At 37.0% G+C, this 18024-nt stretch overlaps 4 protein-coding genes across 5 annotated transcripts; 1 reads left to right on the forward strand and 3 right to left on the reverse strand.

Moving 5' to 3' along the window:
* Positions 1–181: 181 nt before the first annotated feature.
* On the reverse strand, positions 182–1061 carry LOC118435600. The gene is made up of 3 exons (XM_035851894.1): positions 725–1061; positions 348–422; positions 182–280 (listed from the first exon to the last, which is right to left on the reverse strand). The coding sequence occupies exons 1-3, from the start codon at positions 899–901 to the stop codon at positions 182–184; spliced, it is 351 nt and encodes a 116-aa protein (XP_035707787.1). The 5' UTR covers positions 902–1061.
* Positions 1062–5667: 4606 nt separating this feature from the next.
* On the forward strand, positions 5668–9951 carry LOC110849601 (DBH-like monooxygenase protein 1 homolog). Its single transcript, XM_022097031.2, has 13 exons — positions 5668–6052; positions 6128–6274; positions 6719–6919; positions 6998–7084; positions 7154–7356; positions 7420–7523; positions 7780–7943; positions 8060–8176; positions 8259–8384; positions 8452–8627; positions 9159–9411; positions 9492–9549; positions 9626–9951. The coding sequence occupies exons 1-13, from the start codon at positions 5771–5773 to the stop codon at positions 9706–9708; spliced, it is 2001 nt and encodes a 666-aa protein (XP_021952723.1). The 5' UTR covers positions 5668–5770; the 3' UTR covers positions 9709–9951.
* Positions 9952–10298: 347 nt separating this feature from the next.
* On the reverse strand, positions 10299–13183 carry LOC110849981. Its single transcript, XM_022097469.2, has 5 exons — positions 12313–13183; positions 12019–12186; positions 11844–11950; positions 11266–11727; positions 10299–11185 (listed from the first exon to the last, which is right to left on the reverse strand). Exons 1-4 carry the CDS (start codon positions 12587–12589, stop codon positions 11290–11292), a joined length of 990 nt encoding a protein of 329 aa, XP_021953161.2. The 5' UTR covers positions 12590–13183; the 3' UTR covers positions 10299–11185; positions 11266–11289.
* Positions 13184–13314: 131 nt separating this feature from the next.
* LOC110849599 (zinc finger protein 90) lies at positions 13315–17721 on the reverse strand. 2 transcript variants are annotated; one of them, XM_035852214.1, is made up of 6 exons: positions 17091–17721; positions 16857–17005; positions 15703–15821; positions 14593–15615; positions 14181–14259; positions 13315–13887 (listed from the first exon to the last, which is right to left on the reverse strand). In XM_035852214.1, exons 1-6 carry the CDS (start codon positions 17464–17466, stop codon positions 13465–13467), a joined length of 2169 nt encoding a protein of 722 aa, XP_035708107.1. In that variant the 5' UTR covers positions 17467–17721; the 3' UTR covers positions 13315–13464. The 2 variants fall into 2 exon arrangements, with proteins under 2 accessions (XP_035708107.1, XP_021952720.1); XM_022097028.2 differs by having other exon boundaries at positions 16851–17005.
* Positions 17722–18024: the final 303 nt, after the last annotated feature.

An 18024-nucleotide genomic window follows, 5' to 3' on the forward strand; every position in this document is an offset into this window, starting at 1 on the left:
TGAAACTTTCTAAACCTTGGGCCAAACGTAAATATTTCCCCTCATCGACGAAACTGCATTAGGATAATGAAATGCGTGAAGACTTGTTGAATGACCTGGATTCGATTTCATTAAAATATTAAACATTAAAATCTGACTTCTCTCCACTGCTTATACCAATATACTTATAAACAAGAAATATTTACCTTACCCCCAAAATTAACGAGCTATTCAATGTCACGTAATTGTTAAAGGACACTTCTGTAGGATGAGTTGTCAGCAAAGTGTGAACTTCACGCAACTGATAAAAGTTTAAAATGAGAGCATTTTTATTAAATAATCTGACATTTTAGATACAAATTACCTACCTCAGTGGAATAGTAATCTGTTCCAAATTTCATCTTTAGACCCTCCGATTTCAGTAGGGACGCAATCTGCGCTTCCTATTAAAATAATTTCCCTGAGTTTGAAATGCAAGTGTTTTCTGCATATGCACACTGTTAGAAATCTGGTATAGTCTGGCAGGTATTGAATTCTCGGGATTAAATTTGCTACCGCTTGGTATTAAAGTTGTACCGGTGGGTAAAAATTGCTACCGATACGGTAAAACTTTAATACCGACCTATTACTAGACCGTATTCCTTATCAAGACCACTTTGGTAGAGTAATATATGAATACCGCTTGGTATTATTTTAATACTGGATTCCTAAGAGTGTGCACGCCCTTGATATTAGTGTATCTAACCTCCTTAGTTATTGACACGGCCATGCAAATTTTTACATAGAGTCGACTCATTCCATACGCCACCCATGCCCCCGTCATGCTAGTTGTGATCCACAACCACGAAGCGTCCCAAACTGGTTGATCGCTTAGCACGGAGACAAATATGAAGCAGGACGCTCCCATAAAATATATCGTCATAGAGATGGAGACCAGTTGTTGGGGGGCCAAATATTCTCCGCAACGTTTAGCTTGTGATCGTAACTTGATTAAAAGGAGATGAACCCGTCGAACTTCTAGTTGCACGAGACCCCCATCAAAGGTTTTCTCAATGTGGGCCCGAACCTTTTAAGGGAAATTACATTTAAAATCTTCGGGGAATTACTTCTTGGGTTCAAAATTTTCAGTAATATTTACATATGTAATTGAAAATTGCACTAAATTTTACAAGCTAATTAATGCACGTTACACATCAAAGTTTCGATAAAACGGTAACACAAATTCGTCCATTTTTTTCTATATTCTTGCAAATTAAGATTTGAAATCTGATGTTACACAATCGAACACTTACCTCGCGAAATTCGACTTGTAAACATTTCAGCATTACAAGAGCCTGTGAGTCTCCAGCAGAATAACAGATGTGAGGTAGAGATGCATAGATTATGATAAATACGCAATGAACCGGATATTTGGGGTCAAGTCGGAGGAAAGTTTCAAAACCTCCGACTGCAAGTACGGGCCCGAATTCAAACAATGGAATAAAATATTTGATAAATTTCCGAATTTTGATCTGGTCCATGCTAAAACCCATTTGTTGCATTTCGTCTTCAATTTCATTCCAATCGTTCAGCCATTTCGTGAGCTTGGGTGCTTTCAGAAAAGCGATGAAGTAGTCGATCGGAGCAATCATGACGTACACCGAACTGATCGAAGTAATCAAACCGGCCGTAAATCCAGACACGTGATCTATCGCGGTGTAAAGTTGTCCACTGTTTGTTGGCCAGCTGGAACATAATTTTTCACTGATTGACTTTTCATTAATTTCATGTTTGGTTTTTTCAGAAATAAATCAGCATTGTAATGAGAGTTGCAAAAAAACGCAAATAGTCAGTTACAATACTTACAATAGTGCAATAAAAGTTACGAGATATTGGGCATACTCACGTCATCATCGTAGAATTTCACCTTGTAATTCATTTATCAAATAGCTTTTGAAATATGTAAGAATTGTGAATATGAAAATTGAAATCTAGAGGAATGCAAACATCCACTATGGGAAATCTATAAAAAAGAATAGTCTACGAGCAAAAGGTTTTGAGAAATCTTTCAAACAAAATTCCAGAAATGAGAACCATCTAGCGGACAATTCTTATAATTAAGTGTCCATAGTACAAAGGGTGACGCCAACATATGTATGTATTTCCTGCATTTCTTACACTTACTATTTTTTGTTTTTTTATGGTGCAGTGCAAGAAATGACGAAAAGTTGCAAGAAATCAAACACTGTTTTTACATAAGTTTCGCTCACAGGTCAGACCCAGGTAACACGTCATACTTCAGTAACCCGCCATATTTAAGGACTCCAATAAATATCAAGAGGTTGAAAAACAACGCGAGAATTAGGCATAACGAAAATAATGCTCCGCCAAATTTGAATTTAAAATTTACTTGCCCCTTTTTTCTCATGCTTTCAAATGATAACGGACACAGGGCAAGGGATCGGGTGAACGTGAAAAAGGGAAGGACTTGTTGGGTCAAGCCAGGAAGAGGTTTAAGGGGCACACCAGTTAGGTCAATTGAGGTCGATAATGATTTTGTAGGCTCCATTACGGAGGAAATATGTAGATATGAACAAAGAACGGTGTAGTTGTTTGTTAAAAATTCAGTACACCGCATAAGTTAAAGAGGAAATTTAATTTGTTAATTGTCTATTTACGAATAATTGTGCTTCTGAGTAAGCAATCAAGTGGAAACTGGAAGGGTGGAGCGATTATTATGTATCGCACATTAAGAGATTATTCTTCATTTCACTAATTAAATATTTACCATTAGTATTACTATTGCATATTAACATAAATATTTATGTAGCAATAAGTATGTAAGTACACGGACGGTAAGAATTGTTAATCGAACTACAAACTACAAGGCACCTGTGCATATTTATGTATAGGAAGTCGTCGAGTACACAGTAGGACGCTAAACAAATTTAAACAAATATCACATCTAAATTTTCGGGTTTATGTCAATTTGCATGATCTATGTAACTTCTGCCAAATTTAGTCGAATAAATTCAATATTGCACACCGAGCGTTTTAGCATTTAAATAAGTGAATATGTACGTACATATGTACAGAGTATATAATACTCTTATGTACGGCGCTGGACTCTTATGAACGGCGCTGGTCGTTTAGCCTTTTCGAAATATATGCATGTAAAATGATTTCATGGAAAGAACAATAAATGTACACATGCAGTGTATATAAATAAATTGATGCGTATGAAAAAAAATATATATATAATACAATTTGAAATTGGTCAACAAGGTTATATAATTAAATTTATCAAAGTGCAAATTATGTCTCCGATTTGCGTAAAGTACCTCATGTGTACATGTATTTCATAACGTATAAATCGTTTTGTACGGGTTCCACTTTATTGTCGATGGCATTGGCGAAAAGATTAAAATGAAAGATAGAATCTAAATAATTGACGTAATGTTTTATAATACAGGCATTAGTATTTGTAAGTATGTACATATTAAAATTTATATAGGTACATCATTAAGAGCTATTAAGTACATATAGGTATACGTATCTACCTATAAATATGTACGTATTTATGAAGATATTTATGCACGCTTGCCCTTATTATCTTCATTCTGTTTCACTTCATAAGCAAATATACGTTCTAAGAAGATTACATTACCTTCAAATTCGGTCAGATTTACAGATTTACAGTATGAAACTATTAATTTTTTCATATGTATTTACTTAGGATTCATTATATGTACATGAATACATATTTATTGTGTGTAACATGCACAGGGTCATTTAACAATTAATTTGAACATTTTGAACCATTAGACCTTCCAAGAACTGAGATTTTCTGTAAAAAGATCGAAAAAGGTTTTCACAAGGATGAAAGGCACCTTTTCATTGCATTATGAAAAATCAAACGAGCGTGACGACAAAAAGGTTTCAAAATCTAAACTATCTATGTATGTATATATGTATGTATGGTTGAGTATTATGATGTAAGAAAAGTGGGTTTATTTGTACTCCTGTTGTAGCAAAAATATTCGAATCTGGGCTTCCAGTAAATACTGTACGTGAAAATATGTACAATGTTTCCTTGACTTACTTAATCATATATATACATAATCTTAAATAGAAAAATGTTACATATCCCGTAAAAGAACTCGTGTTAATAAATAACCCAATCACATCATTCTCTGATTTTTATGGGTTTAATAAATGATGTACATACATGTGTACACCATCATTACACAATTTATGGTGTAAACGACCTTAAAATGATTTTTATTTGACTTGTTAAATTTAGAGTTATTTTATTTCTGTCTCATTAAACAAAAATACAAATTTATTACATACGAATGCACTCTTCTCTATGTTATCTCCATCCCGTCTGAAAATGCCTGTCCAACCAAACTTACACAACAAAGGAACCTTTCATACTTGTGTAAATATATAAATTGCAGGTTTCCGTTTAAAATCTTGCCTGCCTATCTCAACGTTTTTGAAGTTATACACTTTCGCTCACAGAGCTTAAGGGACACGCATAAACCAGACTAAACTGGAATTGTATGTATATCCATTCCAAAATTATAACCAGTTAAATATTGAATTTAATTATGTAAAAAATGACCAAATAAGTAAGTACGAGAAACTTGTTCATGTCCAAACTAAGCACTACAATGAGTACTAAATACAATAAATATCCGATTTTTTTCAGACATGTGTACAGTGCATATACCTAATAATCTTGTTTTTCTTCTTCTAATCTGCTTGCTAAAAAGCAATATTAACTAAAAATGACATTTATATGCATGGTCACCTTCTTCGTGCTGCATAACTAAACAACTTTTTTCACTGCGCGTGTAATAATGGAGGGTGGTCCGTGAAATGGTTACACAAACTAAACTGATATACATAGATATAAATAGGTATATGTTTTTACGTTCATATTTACATTATTTATTTGAATAATCAGGTTGCCGATTGAACGTTTTACAATAAATTTGAATAAACGGAGTTAAGATAAATGCGTTAACAAGCTGATGTATGTCTTGGAGGATAACAGATAGACGTAAATATCTGTATGTACATTTTTGTGTTGTAAATATGTAAATACCTACGTTAAGTGTCATATCACTACTGCATATGTATTCAGCAATAAGATATGAAATTTTTTTAAATAGATAACGTACTTATCATACAGTAGCAGGCACGCTACTTGTAACTTTTCGCCTGAACCACCCTGTAAATATGCATACATATACTTATGTAACGTTAACGCGTATGTGTAAGACAAGTTTTCCAGTTTTTATGCTGTTGACCCATGTATGTTACACATAATCATCTCTCTGTGGTTTCTTCTTATAAGATGCAAACCACTTGACATAACCTACATATTTGGAGAAGAATTCCTTATCTCTCTTGCCCTGGACTGCATAAAGATGCTTTCCTAAACTGTATATGTAATCTGGAACTGGTTACAAATACATCAACAAAACTGGAATTTGTACATAAGGGATCCTCCGCAAAGGATGAGGCCGATTTTATGGGAATTTTTACCTCAGTGACCCTCATGAAACCCAAATTATGGTTAATCCGGAAATGTCATGATGATTTGATCACTTTTGACCCTCACTTTGGCCACATTCTTTATGCCCAGGCCCCAAAAATGAAGCCTTACTCGTACTTTTAGTCCGTTTTTATTTCGTCATATCCAGTCCTTTAGTTGACCCTGCTGAAGATACATCTTTAGAAAGGAAAAGTGTACATACCCACATTTTTTTCAGAAATTTCCTTCCGTTTTTTGTACCAAGCCATGATTTCTGATCGGTGGTCACCCTGGGTGGGTGTACTTCTCCTGGTTTGCATAGGTCACACCCTGTCACAAAATGAGGTCGATTGGACGACAAAAATCAAGCTGGCGGATGGAAGAATCGAAGCCAAGTGGAACACGGAGGATAAAACGTATATCACGATAGAGATCAAGGGCCCGGTCAATGGTTGGATGGCGATAGGGTTTTCCCACAACGGCGCCATGAAAGGGGCCGACATGATTATGGTTTGGTTGGATGAGGTAAATGCGAAGGTGGTCGTTAAGGTAAGAAATGTGATAATTTATGTACATAGGCAGATATTTTATTTTATGTATTCTTAAAAATTAAATTCATGACAGGATTTGCACGGTATTGGAAACCAAGTTCCGGTGGTGGACGAATCTCAAGATGTGGAATTGTTGGATTGGAACGTGGACGATGGGATTTTGTCGGTTCGATTAAGGAGAAAGTGGAACACGTGTGATAAGCATGATTTCGTGATTGGGGTGAGATTACAAATTTACATGCATATGCAATTAATTTTACGAGGCGTAATTGCAGTCGGAAGCGTGCATTGTAATGTAAATGAAATATGAGGCTTATTTTGGGGATATTCATGGCCTGTTCGCAGTTCGCACCCGGAAGAAATGCTTCCAAATTTTGTAATTTTTTATCAGAGTAGAATTTGCATTGTTCGCAAATAATTTTCAACTCAATTTTTACGAAAATTTTAACGAACTTGGTTCTGTACATACATACTTGTCGTGAATACCCCCAGTATCTTTAATGATACACATTCAAATTTCTATGTCGATTTTTCAAAAAATAATTGTCTATCGCAATATGCCTTAATATATTTAGATACAACTATTTAAAAAGTCTACACATTTTGGTTGTTTAAAACTTGCTCGTAATTTAATTTAAGAAATTCCCATCCCAAATTATTTCAGGAAGAAACCGTAAAGTTACTGTGGGCTTATGGCACCGAGATTCCTCGCGATGAGTCCACCTTCACTCCGAGTTACCACGGACCGCATCAACGAGGTCAAAAAATGGTTAATCTACGGCTTCCCGCGCAACACACAAAGTTTCCTGAAGACATTTCCCCTCCGGATCCAGACATCAAGTATTTCGATATCGTCATGAATAAGGTTTCAAACTATTTTGAAAGAAATTAATGTAAATATTTGCAATTTTGATTATTTCCTAATACTATAAATATTTATTAGTATCCCGTCCCCGCTAAAGATGTCACAGAATATTTCTGTCAGATGATGAAGTACCCTAATTTTGATAACAAGGCACAGATCGTTGGGGTAATCAGATACAATAATAGCGATTTAGAGTTTAGTCTATATATAATTTCAAATTGCCCGCCCTTTCAGTGGAAACCCTTAATTCAAGAGGAGAACATTCCCGTGGTGCATCACATCGTTTTATACGAGTGCATTGTTCCTGAAGGAAATTCGAGCGACATTTTTGAAAGTCACGTGGGCCGCGTGGAATCCTGCTACACGCCCAACATGCCGCCAGAATGGGGTGCCTACTGCTGGACGCAACCCATCGTGTGGACCATTGGAGGGGAAGGGTGAGAAAAAATGCGTGCAATCCAGTAAAAATATTAATGTTAATAAATTTTTCTTTTTAATAGTGACATGTTCGCAACGCATACGGGAATGCCATTAGGTGAAAAGCATGGAGGGTCCACCTACTTTTTCATGGAGATGCATTATGACATTCCGGAATTAGTTCCGTGTAAGAGAAATTTAAATTTAAAATTTAAGCTTTGGGTAACCGCGGGAATCTTGAACAATTTAAAATACTTCATACCGCAACGAGGCAGTTTGAGACTGCATATGTACATAAAGATAATTAATAATTCTCAGGCTAGCACTGTGCACAAAACGTACTTAAACTGTAGCGATTTGAAGTTGATTCCAACTTAATTTGAAATTTTGAGTATACAAATCTTCTACATTTTTATTTAGATTTTTAATTTTTACATTTGCAGTTATTGACAGTTCTGGACTTCGAATCTATTACACCGAGAAACCCCGACCGGAAGACTTGTCGACGCTTTTCATCGGAAAAAGGTTCTCCACATTCCATTTCATTGCGCCAAGGGCCGTCGGGTATCAAGCTTTTGGTGGATGTACGTCTGAATGTACGCAGAAGGTAAAAAATACTGAAATAAAAATAATCAAATTATAAAATCTGCATTTTCGTAAACAAAACAAATTATATAATTGAAAGACTTCACTAAATTTATGCTTCGTATTTACTAAAATTAGGCCATTCCGGAAACTGGAATCACTGCGACCCACGCGTTACTCCATGCTCACCAAGTAACCAAGAAAATCATGCTACGACACATCCGAAATGGGAAAGAATTGCCTCCAATTGCAATGGTAAGTTAATTTTCAGAAATTATTGTTCTACCTAAAATTTTCAAAATTACCTACTTTAAAAAAAATTCCGTATTTAATTTAGGATACAAATTACGACATAAATTACCAACAAGCCCGCATCATCAATCCCCCGAGAAAAATCTTACCGGGTGACGAGCTCTACACTTACTGCGATTATGACACGAGTGACCGAGAAGTTCCTCTCTGGGTAGAAAATTCGCTACTTTTCCAACTTTTTATGCAAATCATGACAACCTTTAAAATTTTGTATTTAGGGTGGAATTACGACAAACGACACGGAAATGTGTCACACGTTTTTGACTTATTATCCCAAACAGAAGATAGCCACGTGTCAATGGCAAATCGAGTTTGACGATTTCATCCACGCCTTGGACGTCAATAGACTCGAAGGTAGCGTTCTCCCTCTCGTGTCAACGCCTTATAAACCGAAGTAAGTTTTTTTTTTACATATTTTGGAGGAAAATTTTCAGGAAACTTTAAAAACCATTAAAATTCACGTTGGTCAATCCCATAATGCCATAAGTATTTTGCATACATATGTACCAACTCAACCGAGGAAAGATTTTGCAAATCCAGGAATTAATCTTACAAAATAATCTGATATAATGGAGATATTCATTACGAATTCCATGTTCTCATCACAACATAATTTTGAAAAAACTTCAAACTAAATTCTAGCCTTGGAGATTCGCAAGTTCGCAAATGAATTTTCAAGCCACCTTTTTTGTGATATTGTAAACTTCATTTTTTGGTAACGTTAATAACGATGCGAACTCGTAATGAACACCCTCAATATCATTTGATGATAAAATTTGATCAAACAAATCCAATAGCTTTCCAGAGTTTTTCTTGTAAAAATTTGAAAATTACGTAGAGATTTATGCTAAATTTCCGAGATTTGCGAAAACTGTATCAAAAATATCATTAATTAAATGTAATCATTTACGCATTTTTGTTCCAGTCCGAAGGATAAATATGACCCCGAAGACGAAGTTTTGGTCTTGCTCGCACATAATTTGAGTACCAATTTATTCACCCAGTTGACCATCGCAGACAGTGGGAAGCATTCCGGTAAAAACTTTTGGGACTACTTAACCAAACTTGAGTGGGGTCGGGATAGTGGAAAGTTGGCGAATTCGGTCAACAGAAAATTGGAAAAGGCTCGAAACTATGCCTACTGCACGGAACATGCTCATTTGAAAATCCCCTTAAAGGTTTGTCCAGATATTAATTAATGATTAAGTAGTTTTATGTAAATACTGATACGTCTTTTATTAATTTTTTTTGTTTACAGGAGTACATCAAAAATCCTCCCGTCTTTGAGCAGTATGTTAATCCGGAAGACAATATTTGTAAGATTTTACTTATTTTTTAAATAAAAATTTAAAACAAACCTTTACAACGTTCTTTTTCATTAAAATTTAACAGGTCTTGGTATGGGAAGTGGTGGACGAAATTTCTACCCGAATATTTTAACACTTTTCATTCCACTCTTGTTCATCTATTTCTAAAATAATTTTATGCTAAATACTTGACATACGTGTAATCAAGAATGCACACACATTTACAGAATAATATGTATAAATTGTATTACCATTTTGTACGTGTACTTATGTACCCTTCTGTACAAACTTACAGTGCAACTGTGATACACACTTAACATAATCAGACACAAATATGAATACGTATAATTGTTGTTTCTGGAATAATAAAAAAACAATATAATGTAAGAAATCATTATCCTTCAAACTAAATATTGAAGGAAATACTTTTTTTATAATCTATGCGTTCAGATTTGCTTCAAACTTCGAATTTATGCATGTATGCACATCAAATTGGACTTGTTCTTTGTTCGGAATGGTTGTGAATGCACGAAAAATATGTAGTGGGGGCTAACTTAAAAAAGTATGTATGGCCTGACGATTTAATCAAGTAGACATGATAATTGCATAAATTTTAGCATAACTAATTTGAAATTAGTGATTTCCGTGAGAGGAAATTAGTAATTTCCTCTCACGGCTTTACAGTAGTTAAATTCTTATGACTCACCAAAAGTAAAATATATATGTATGTACGTATTAGGACTACATAGTACCATCAATTATAATTACTAACCCATTTTATTTACCAGAAATTCAATTAATTGTTGGATCATAAATACATGACCAGGTTACAAATTTACCGAGGAACGAAATCGCCAAAAAGTGACAAAGTATTAAGCGAGGCAAAAATTGTGATCCAATATGCGAGTACATTTTCAACTGTGTACATATTCAACTACAAATCATCATTCCTAATATATATATATCTACATATGTACACACATACAAAATTCAACAAAGTATTGCAATTCTGATCAATAATAACGAGTAAATTTAATAAAATAGCGTCACCGCCATCCACTCGGTGACTTTACCGGCGTGTAAAAAGTTCAGATAAGGCTAGATCAGTCCCCGCGAAGTACTATTCGATACGTATCTCCCGTCATTCGCGCCATCCTCTCCCTTCGCATCTGCTCCTGGAAATATTTCGCATTCTCGGGGTCCAAATACTTATTTCCCACAGGTAGATATGACACCACAAGCTCGACCATCTCCGGAGGTAAAAAGTTTACCAAGACGTCCTTCACTTGGGCGACGTACCACGCCCATTGCTGACATGGGACGCGAGCTGACGACAAAATCCTAGTACCTGGATCGACAAGGAAAAACGCAAGGATTCTGCGATGTCCGGGTTTCTTGGGATTATCCAGTTCAAAAGGAGCCACACGGTGAGAGATGATATTCTTAAATACAACGCTTCGGCCCGGCACCGATTCGATCGCGAAGGAATTGTTCCCACCCTCAAAGACGTTCGTGACCCCACCCAATCCCCGCTGAGTAGGAGCAAGAAGCAATTTTGACTTGGTAATGTTCTCATTGGAGAAGTAGTGCAGACCAACGGCGACGATTTGTTCGTTTGCCATCCCCTCAATGTGCCACCGTCCGCCTAGAGTTTGTGATAATATATTTGTGATCATATTTACACACTTTAGCAATACCACAATTCCTAACATATTTCCCACTAACCCGGATGCCTCGGATTGTCCGGAGTTAAAATTGTTGTCGCCATCCTAACCACGACTTGGATCTTCCTTCCGCCCAAGGTGACAGCAGGAGGAAGACTTGCCTGCTTCGCAATCTCACTCTGCGCGTCCGAGGTTCAACCTCCCGTCTCTGGACTCGGATTTCGGTCAGCGTCTTTTCAAATAGTGGAATCATCTTGGTCAAAACTTGCTCCAGAGTTGCGTACAATTCCCCATGCTCCGCTGGATTTAGACCATTCACATACGACGTGAAGTGCGACGTTCCATCCGAGTCGATTGAAACGTCAGCGGGAAGCATTTGGTAATATGGGTCCCATTCCCTGACTGGCCATGTCATATCAGCCGGTATTTGTGCTGCTATTTCTATCCTCACGTTTATGCTGGCGGCATAGTTGTCGGCTTTGTCGGAGTGGAAATGTAAGAGGTGATTGTAATCGTAGATATCCTGAAATATCAATTTTTTCCAAAATGTCAACTACTTCGATTTTTAAGGTGACCTTATCATGATTATGGTACAAATATGCATCAAATGGCAAAAATACCAGTATTTTAAACACAAACCTTTTGTGGTTTCGGGATAAAAGGCTCTTTCAAAACGTGTCCCGCCCTCTCTGCTAAGTAACAATACATGTAGGGGCTGATCACGTTGATTATACGATTCTCCGACCCTGCGACATTGCATAAATCATAAATTGTAATCAAAATAATTATTTATTTTGGTATAAAAAAAGTTGACCTGGGTGCCAATTATTCTCCTTAATAGCGATTTCTTCAACTTCCGCCCCTTGCTCAACGAGCCGCTGGGTCAGGGCGACGTCCACGAGGTCATCGGCCACCCAGGAACCATCCAACGGGCCGGGATACATTTTACCATCCATCAGAGTCAAGTAGTGGGGAAGTCTACCTGTAAAATTGGTGTAAAATTCCAAATTTTGTAATTTGAACAGTATTTCTAAAATGTGCATCAACGTTGCAATTTTTGTTACTAATAAATAAATTAGTACACTTGTCACCTAATTTAATTACTTACTAATCACGACCGCCCAATCCTTCTTGATTTGTGGTAAGATGACCTTCGTTAGTCCCCAAGTTGACGCCACGTTATCGCCAAGCAACTTGTCCTTCGCATCTTGGAACCATTCGCTCACCGTGGACCAATCATTCATGTCAGCTTCCCACCCTGGTCTTGACCTTATCATCCAACTCAACCGCATCCGCGACACGTTCAACGAACGGGAAAAGTAACGGCAAATAGTGTTGTGAGGATGGGTGTAAAATCGTTCGAGAGGGAGGGAGGAGGAGGACATGATGAAAATAAGTAAGTCGCAAATAAACTCAACGTTTATTAATTTAATTAATTAATAGTGAATAGAGCAGACTGCATGCAAGAAACAACTCGTCAATATTTTATTAGTTGTTGTTGTGTAAATTTTATTTTCACCTCCAACTTGGCTCCCGCTTTCATAATTATGGACGGTTGAGAATCATGTAAATGAGATGAACTGAACTTATGTAAATGAAGAAGAAAAAATTAATTCCACATTCATATCATAATTCATTTATATTCATGTCAGAATGTTTTAAATTGTTTAAAAAATCTAAGATAATTTATAAATTTAATCAGGATTGGTCTACTTAAAATAAACGTTTTTAAACTAATTTAGATTCGATGGAATTTAACTTGCTAATAAATTTCTGTGGCGTTGGGTAAATTTGTCGCAGGGTAAATCTGGTAGGGTCAATTTGCATTTTGTCATGCCTTCGTTAATATTAATGCTTGCAAATTTCTCGAATCTGGTGTACTTAGGATTCCATAGTATGCATGTATATACATATTTACATATGCATCTGTCGCAAATTTGCATTCGTCCCTAATTCACCATTAAATATAATTATCAGCGAGTCAGAGATTAACAAACGTGGAAATGAACTACAACTACTGGTAATCGTATATACACATAAATGGTAGCTTACCATACTTGTTAAGCCGCTAATTATAATCTAAATAAGTACGTTCATACTTTTGCTTAAATATATTTAATTTGACTTTATTAAAACGAAATAATATATGACGTACAAATATGTATATTATATTTAAGTTCTGTGAGTGAGTAAACAAAATGCATGCAATTGGTGGAACTAATTTCTATACAATTTCATATAACACATTTTTTTTTACAAATTACGGATCCCCTTCTTGTTCCACCGCGACGTGGAAAGTGTCCCTCTTGGACCTCGGTTGCCTATTTTTAACCACAGGCTCGACTTCAATGCCATGCTTCCCCTTCAAATGCAGGGTTAAAGCGGACTTCATAACGAACCCCTTTCCACAGTGATTGCAGGTGAAGGGACGCTCCCCCGTATGAGCTTGGAGGACGTGCGCCTTCACAAGGGCCGGGTACTGGAATGATCTGTCACACTGGGGGCATTTGTGCGCCTTGGGGGTCACATAGCCCGCGGTGTGGATACTCTTAATGTGCAAGGTTAGTTGGTTCTTCATTTTAAACGCTCGTTCGCAGTGAGGACAGGGGTGTCGTCGTTGGTCAGAGTGGGATAATTGGTGAGTGGTAAGGTGTCGCATTTGGGAGAATTTGGCGTCACATTTCTGAAAAATGCAATAGTTTTTAATTAACATTTACAAACGTCTCAAAACTTCCAAATCTTTTGTGAAGATAAACTGTTTTTGGTTCGTAAGTGTACGTGGTTAGGACTTACGAAGGCTGACGTGAATTGCATCAATGTTTTGTCAATGAAATAAGTCATTTTGAAATAAGAAATTTTTGCAAAGTTTGCAAGCAACAAATTGTCGTATTCTTTTGCAAACTCATGCATCTGAACTGGGTGTTCAGGCTGAACACCCTAAATGGTTTACAAAAATAGTTAATATTTCCATCTTACATCACAATTGTACGGCTTTAATCCTGTGTGCGTCAACTTATGTCCTTGAAGTCCCTTTAGTGTAATGAAAGTTGCTCCACTGCAATTATTTATAGCGTTATTCCTCCGGAAAGCTTAACTTAGGGTGGAGGCGCAAACCATGTTCAACCTAGATTGCTTTTTGACCACTTTCAGTTTGAAAGACCAGCTCTTTATAAACATCATTTTGTGCACAGGCGCTGGGAGCGAAAATTTCGACCGGAAACTGTGAACTGAAAACCGAGAATTTTCTGCAGCACACAGAATTCCTTTAATTTTTCGTGTACTAAATGCTGTTTCAAAAGAGTTGGTCTTTCAATTCAAACCGTCAAAAAATTGGGCTAAACATGGTAAGCGTCCCCATTGTTACATAAATTAGTAGAAAATTAATTACCACTCATCGCAAACCAGCGGGTCAGCTCCATGCTCCCGAATTCTGTGAGACTGGAGGGTGCTATAATGCAGAAACTTTTCCCCGCATGTTTCACACTGTGGACGCCGCGATTCGTCGTGAGTTATCAGATGATGTCTAAGGTTGAAGATGGTGTAGAATTTTTTTCCACAAATGTGGCACACCTGGTCTTTGGCGCCAGTGTGGTCACGGGCGATGTGGCTGGTTAGGGCGTACCGATGGATGAATGATTTCTGGCAGGAGGAGCATTTATAGGGGCGAACAATTTGGGCACGCTGTGCCTCAGTTAATTCCGACCTTGGTGGACAACCCGGTGGCTTTTTGAAGGTTATGGTATCCTTGTCCTTGAACAATTTCAGGTAACGGTACACACTACTTTTTGGAATGCCTAGCTGCTCGAAAAATTTCCATGTCTTCCTAGAGTTTCGGTTGGCCTCATTTTTGTAGTAGTCCATCACCCGTTCGGCCACTTGTACACTTTGCGCCCTACTTATCCCACCTTCAGCACGCTCGTAACGGGGGACGCTTGGGTGGGCTACCTTTCGGTGGGCATCTCTCGCCTTATACGAGCTAAATGAGGCGTTGCACTGCGGATCAAAGCAAGGGACGCGGTGCTGGCAGGCAATATGGTACGACAGTTTGGGCCCGGTGGCGAATGATTTCGGACAATTTGGACAATTGTGATTTTTTGACTTGTTTTTCTTATCAGAGGATTGTTCTTTCGATGAGTCGAGATCATTGGAAGGAAGGTCTTCGTCGTGGAATGGTGATGATGAGGGAGAAGAAATAGGGCTGGACTTTGTAATCGGGACGGAAATCCTTTCAAGCGAGACGGTCAGTGTTTTGCAACCTTTTGGAGGAAGAACTGGTGTTTTAGTGCGCGTTGAGCGACGTTTTGAAGTAGGAATCAGAATATTTTCTATTTTTATCCTGGTCGCCGTGGGGTTGCGTTTCTCCGAGTTTTTGACTCGTTTTCGAGAATCGTTTTCAACTTTTCGCTTAGTTCTAGAAATAAATAAACTTATGAGAAGGATAAGCTAAATAACACGTTGTGTGTCAAAGATTAGTATTTTAAAAATATTAATTTCATACCGTAGTGGATTTGTTTTTCTAGTAGGTTTTCGGGCTCTCTCCCTTCCCTTCCTTTGTGGATGTGGATTAATGCAGAAGGGCAATTCGTCATTGTCGTCGTCGCCTTCTTCATATTTTACCTAGATGAAGTGTTCTATCCCTCTCTCACTCTCGTGGAGAGGGATGAACAACAGTCCGTAAGAAAAATCAACCACAATTCCGCTGCAAAATGCATCGGATTTTAGCATCCACACACTGTGTTGGGAAAAAATCTAGTTCAGTGGACTAGCTCGGATTTGATTTAAATTTTTTGTGTGAATACCCTATGGTCCCCTGAGCAAGAAAATACCTTTTTTTCGCGGCGGCCTCGAAAAATATAATTTCTAGAAATTTTCGAAATTTTGAATAAAAATTATTTTTTGCCTCGGATTTTCATGAAAACGATTTTCGGGACTAATTAAACTATACTGAACAAGAATATGAAGGAATTTTTGAAAAAATTCAAAACCAAATAAGTTATCAATTTGTGAAATTTAGTATAGAAAATATTATTGCACATTTCAGAGAATTCCAAGACTTTGTCTCCCTTTCCCCTACGGCAGGAAATTTTTTAGGGCAAAATCAAATTTTTGGGGTAAGATGAGATTTTATGTTTCAGCTACCCTAACATAACCTAACCACCTAGCTAGATCTACTAGCTATCTTTCCTAGCTAGCTCTCCTAGCTAGATCTACTAGCTATCTTTCCTAGCTAGCTCTCCTAGCTAGATCTACTAGCTATCTTAAATACGAACAATACCCTATATGGGCCATAAATATACTTTTTTTAAAATTTTTTCTCAATATTCTTTATATTCTTGTCCAACATAGTTTAATTAGTCTAAAAAATCATTTTCATGAAAATTCGAGGCAAAAATAGTAAGTTTTGTACAAAATTTAGAATTGTTTAAAATTCAATAAACCCAACTCACTACCCCACACGTTATTTACTTCTCCTACCCAATGCAATGGGATTATTTTAAATCATAAACTAATTAATTCGCTTTGCACAACCACCACAACATTCATGCACGACCCTTCCGTCGCTCAAACTGTGGTGCTCGTTTTTCTTACGGACTTACGGCCAACTGTTATCACGGATAGCAGTTGGCCCCGTCAACTATATTTTACCGGAACCATTTCTTCCTCGTTATAAAGTTCGACGGCGGGGGAATAATGGTCGTCAAATAGTTCGTCCCCACCCAGGAATCCATCTCCATCCTGTTCGACTTTGATCAGCACTTCGTCCAGTGCAATGTTGTCGTCTTGTTGGTCGTCATTATCTCCTGATCATTGACCACAGTAAATTTTTAGTTAAGAAAATCTTTAATAGAAAGTAAAAACTCATTAAAATTGCTAATTTCACTCAACCCATCATTTTAAGTATGGTTGTCCTCAATTTGTGAACCTTGTCCCCATCATCATCCCGATTTTCTATTGAGGAGGCCGAAGAAGCTAGCATAATTTCGCGAATTTCAGTAATTTTCACCCCAATTAGTTTCTCCAGGGCGGACATTTGACCCCGGATTTCCTCCATCTCGCTTATCACGGGGGCACAAACCGGGCAGAGTTCACAGCTCTCGTCCTCTTCAAATTGTTGAGTAATTGTTTTGCGACAAGACGACAATGACAGTAATTCTCCCAGGGACGAGATTCGCATTTTTCTACTTTCCTCGACGGTGGTGGTGTCAATGGCTTGGAAACAGAGAAAACAAACTTGGCTCGACATAGTGACTGTGAATTTCATGTTACGGTTATTTATTTTCTTCGATTGTGAAAAAATTATTTCGCTACAAAGTTTACTTTCACATTTTCTCAATTTTCCTACTCGCCTCGCAACTTTTGGTACTACATGAACATGTAGCACACTTAAAAAATATAGGTTGTAATTGCACTTGGATAATTTAATTGAAATAAACTTAATTGTAACAATTAAATGATTTTGAGAATGGGAATTGAAATATTTTTACAAAAATCTTGTTTGAGCAGATGACATCAAATTCGTGCCATTCGTTTTAAAATGGGACGAGTGAGACTCGTTTCCCTTAGGAAAACAAAGAGAAATCCATTTCTTCATGCATGAAATAGCTACAAAATGGATGAATAATTATCTCATCATAACTGTATCATCAATTATAGGATTTGAATATTTATTTTCCAATTAAAAATGTGGACCAGAAACTGTCTCGTCTGAAAAGCAATGGTTTTTGGTGAACAAAAAAAAGCTGGAAAAAGTAAAAAGAAAACGCATTTGAACCAAAATTTTAGCATGATAACAAACTTTAAGCACATTTTCGAAGTTATA

Source organism: Folsomia candida, unplaced genomic scaffold (assembly GCF_002217175.1).
Source record: "Folsomia candida strain VU population unplaced genomic scaffold, ASM221717v1 Fcan01_Sc005, whole genome shotgun sequence".
NCBI lineage: Eukaryota > Metazoa > Arthropoda > Collembola > Entomobryomorpha > Isotomidae > Folsomia > Folsomia candida.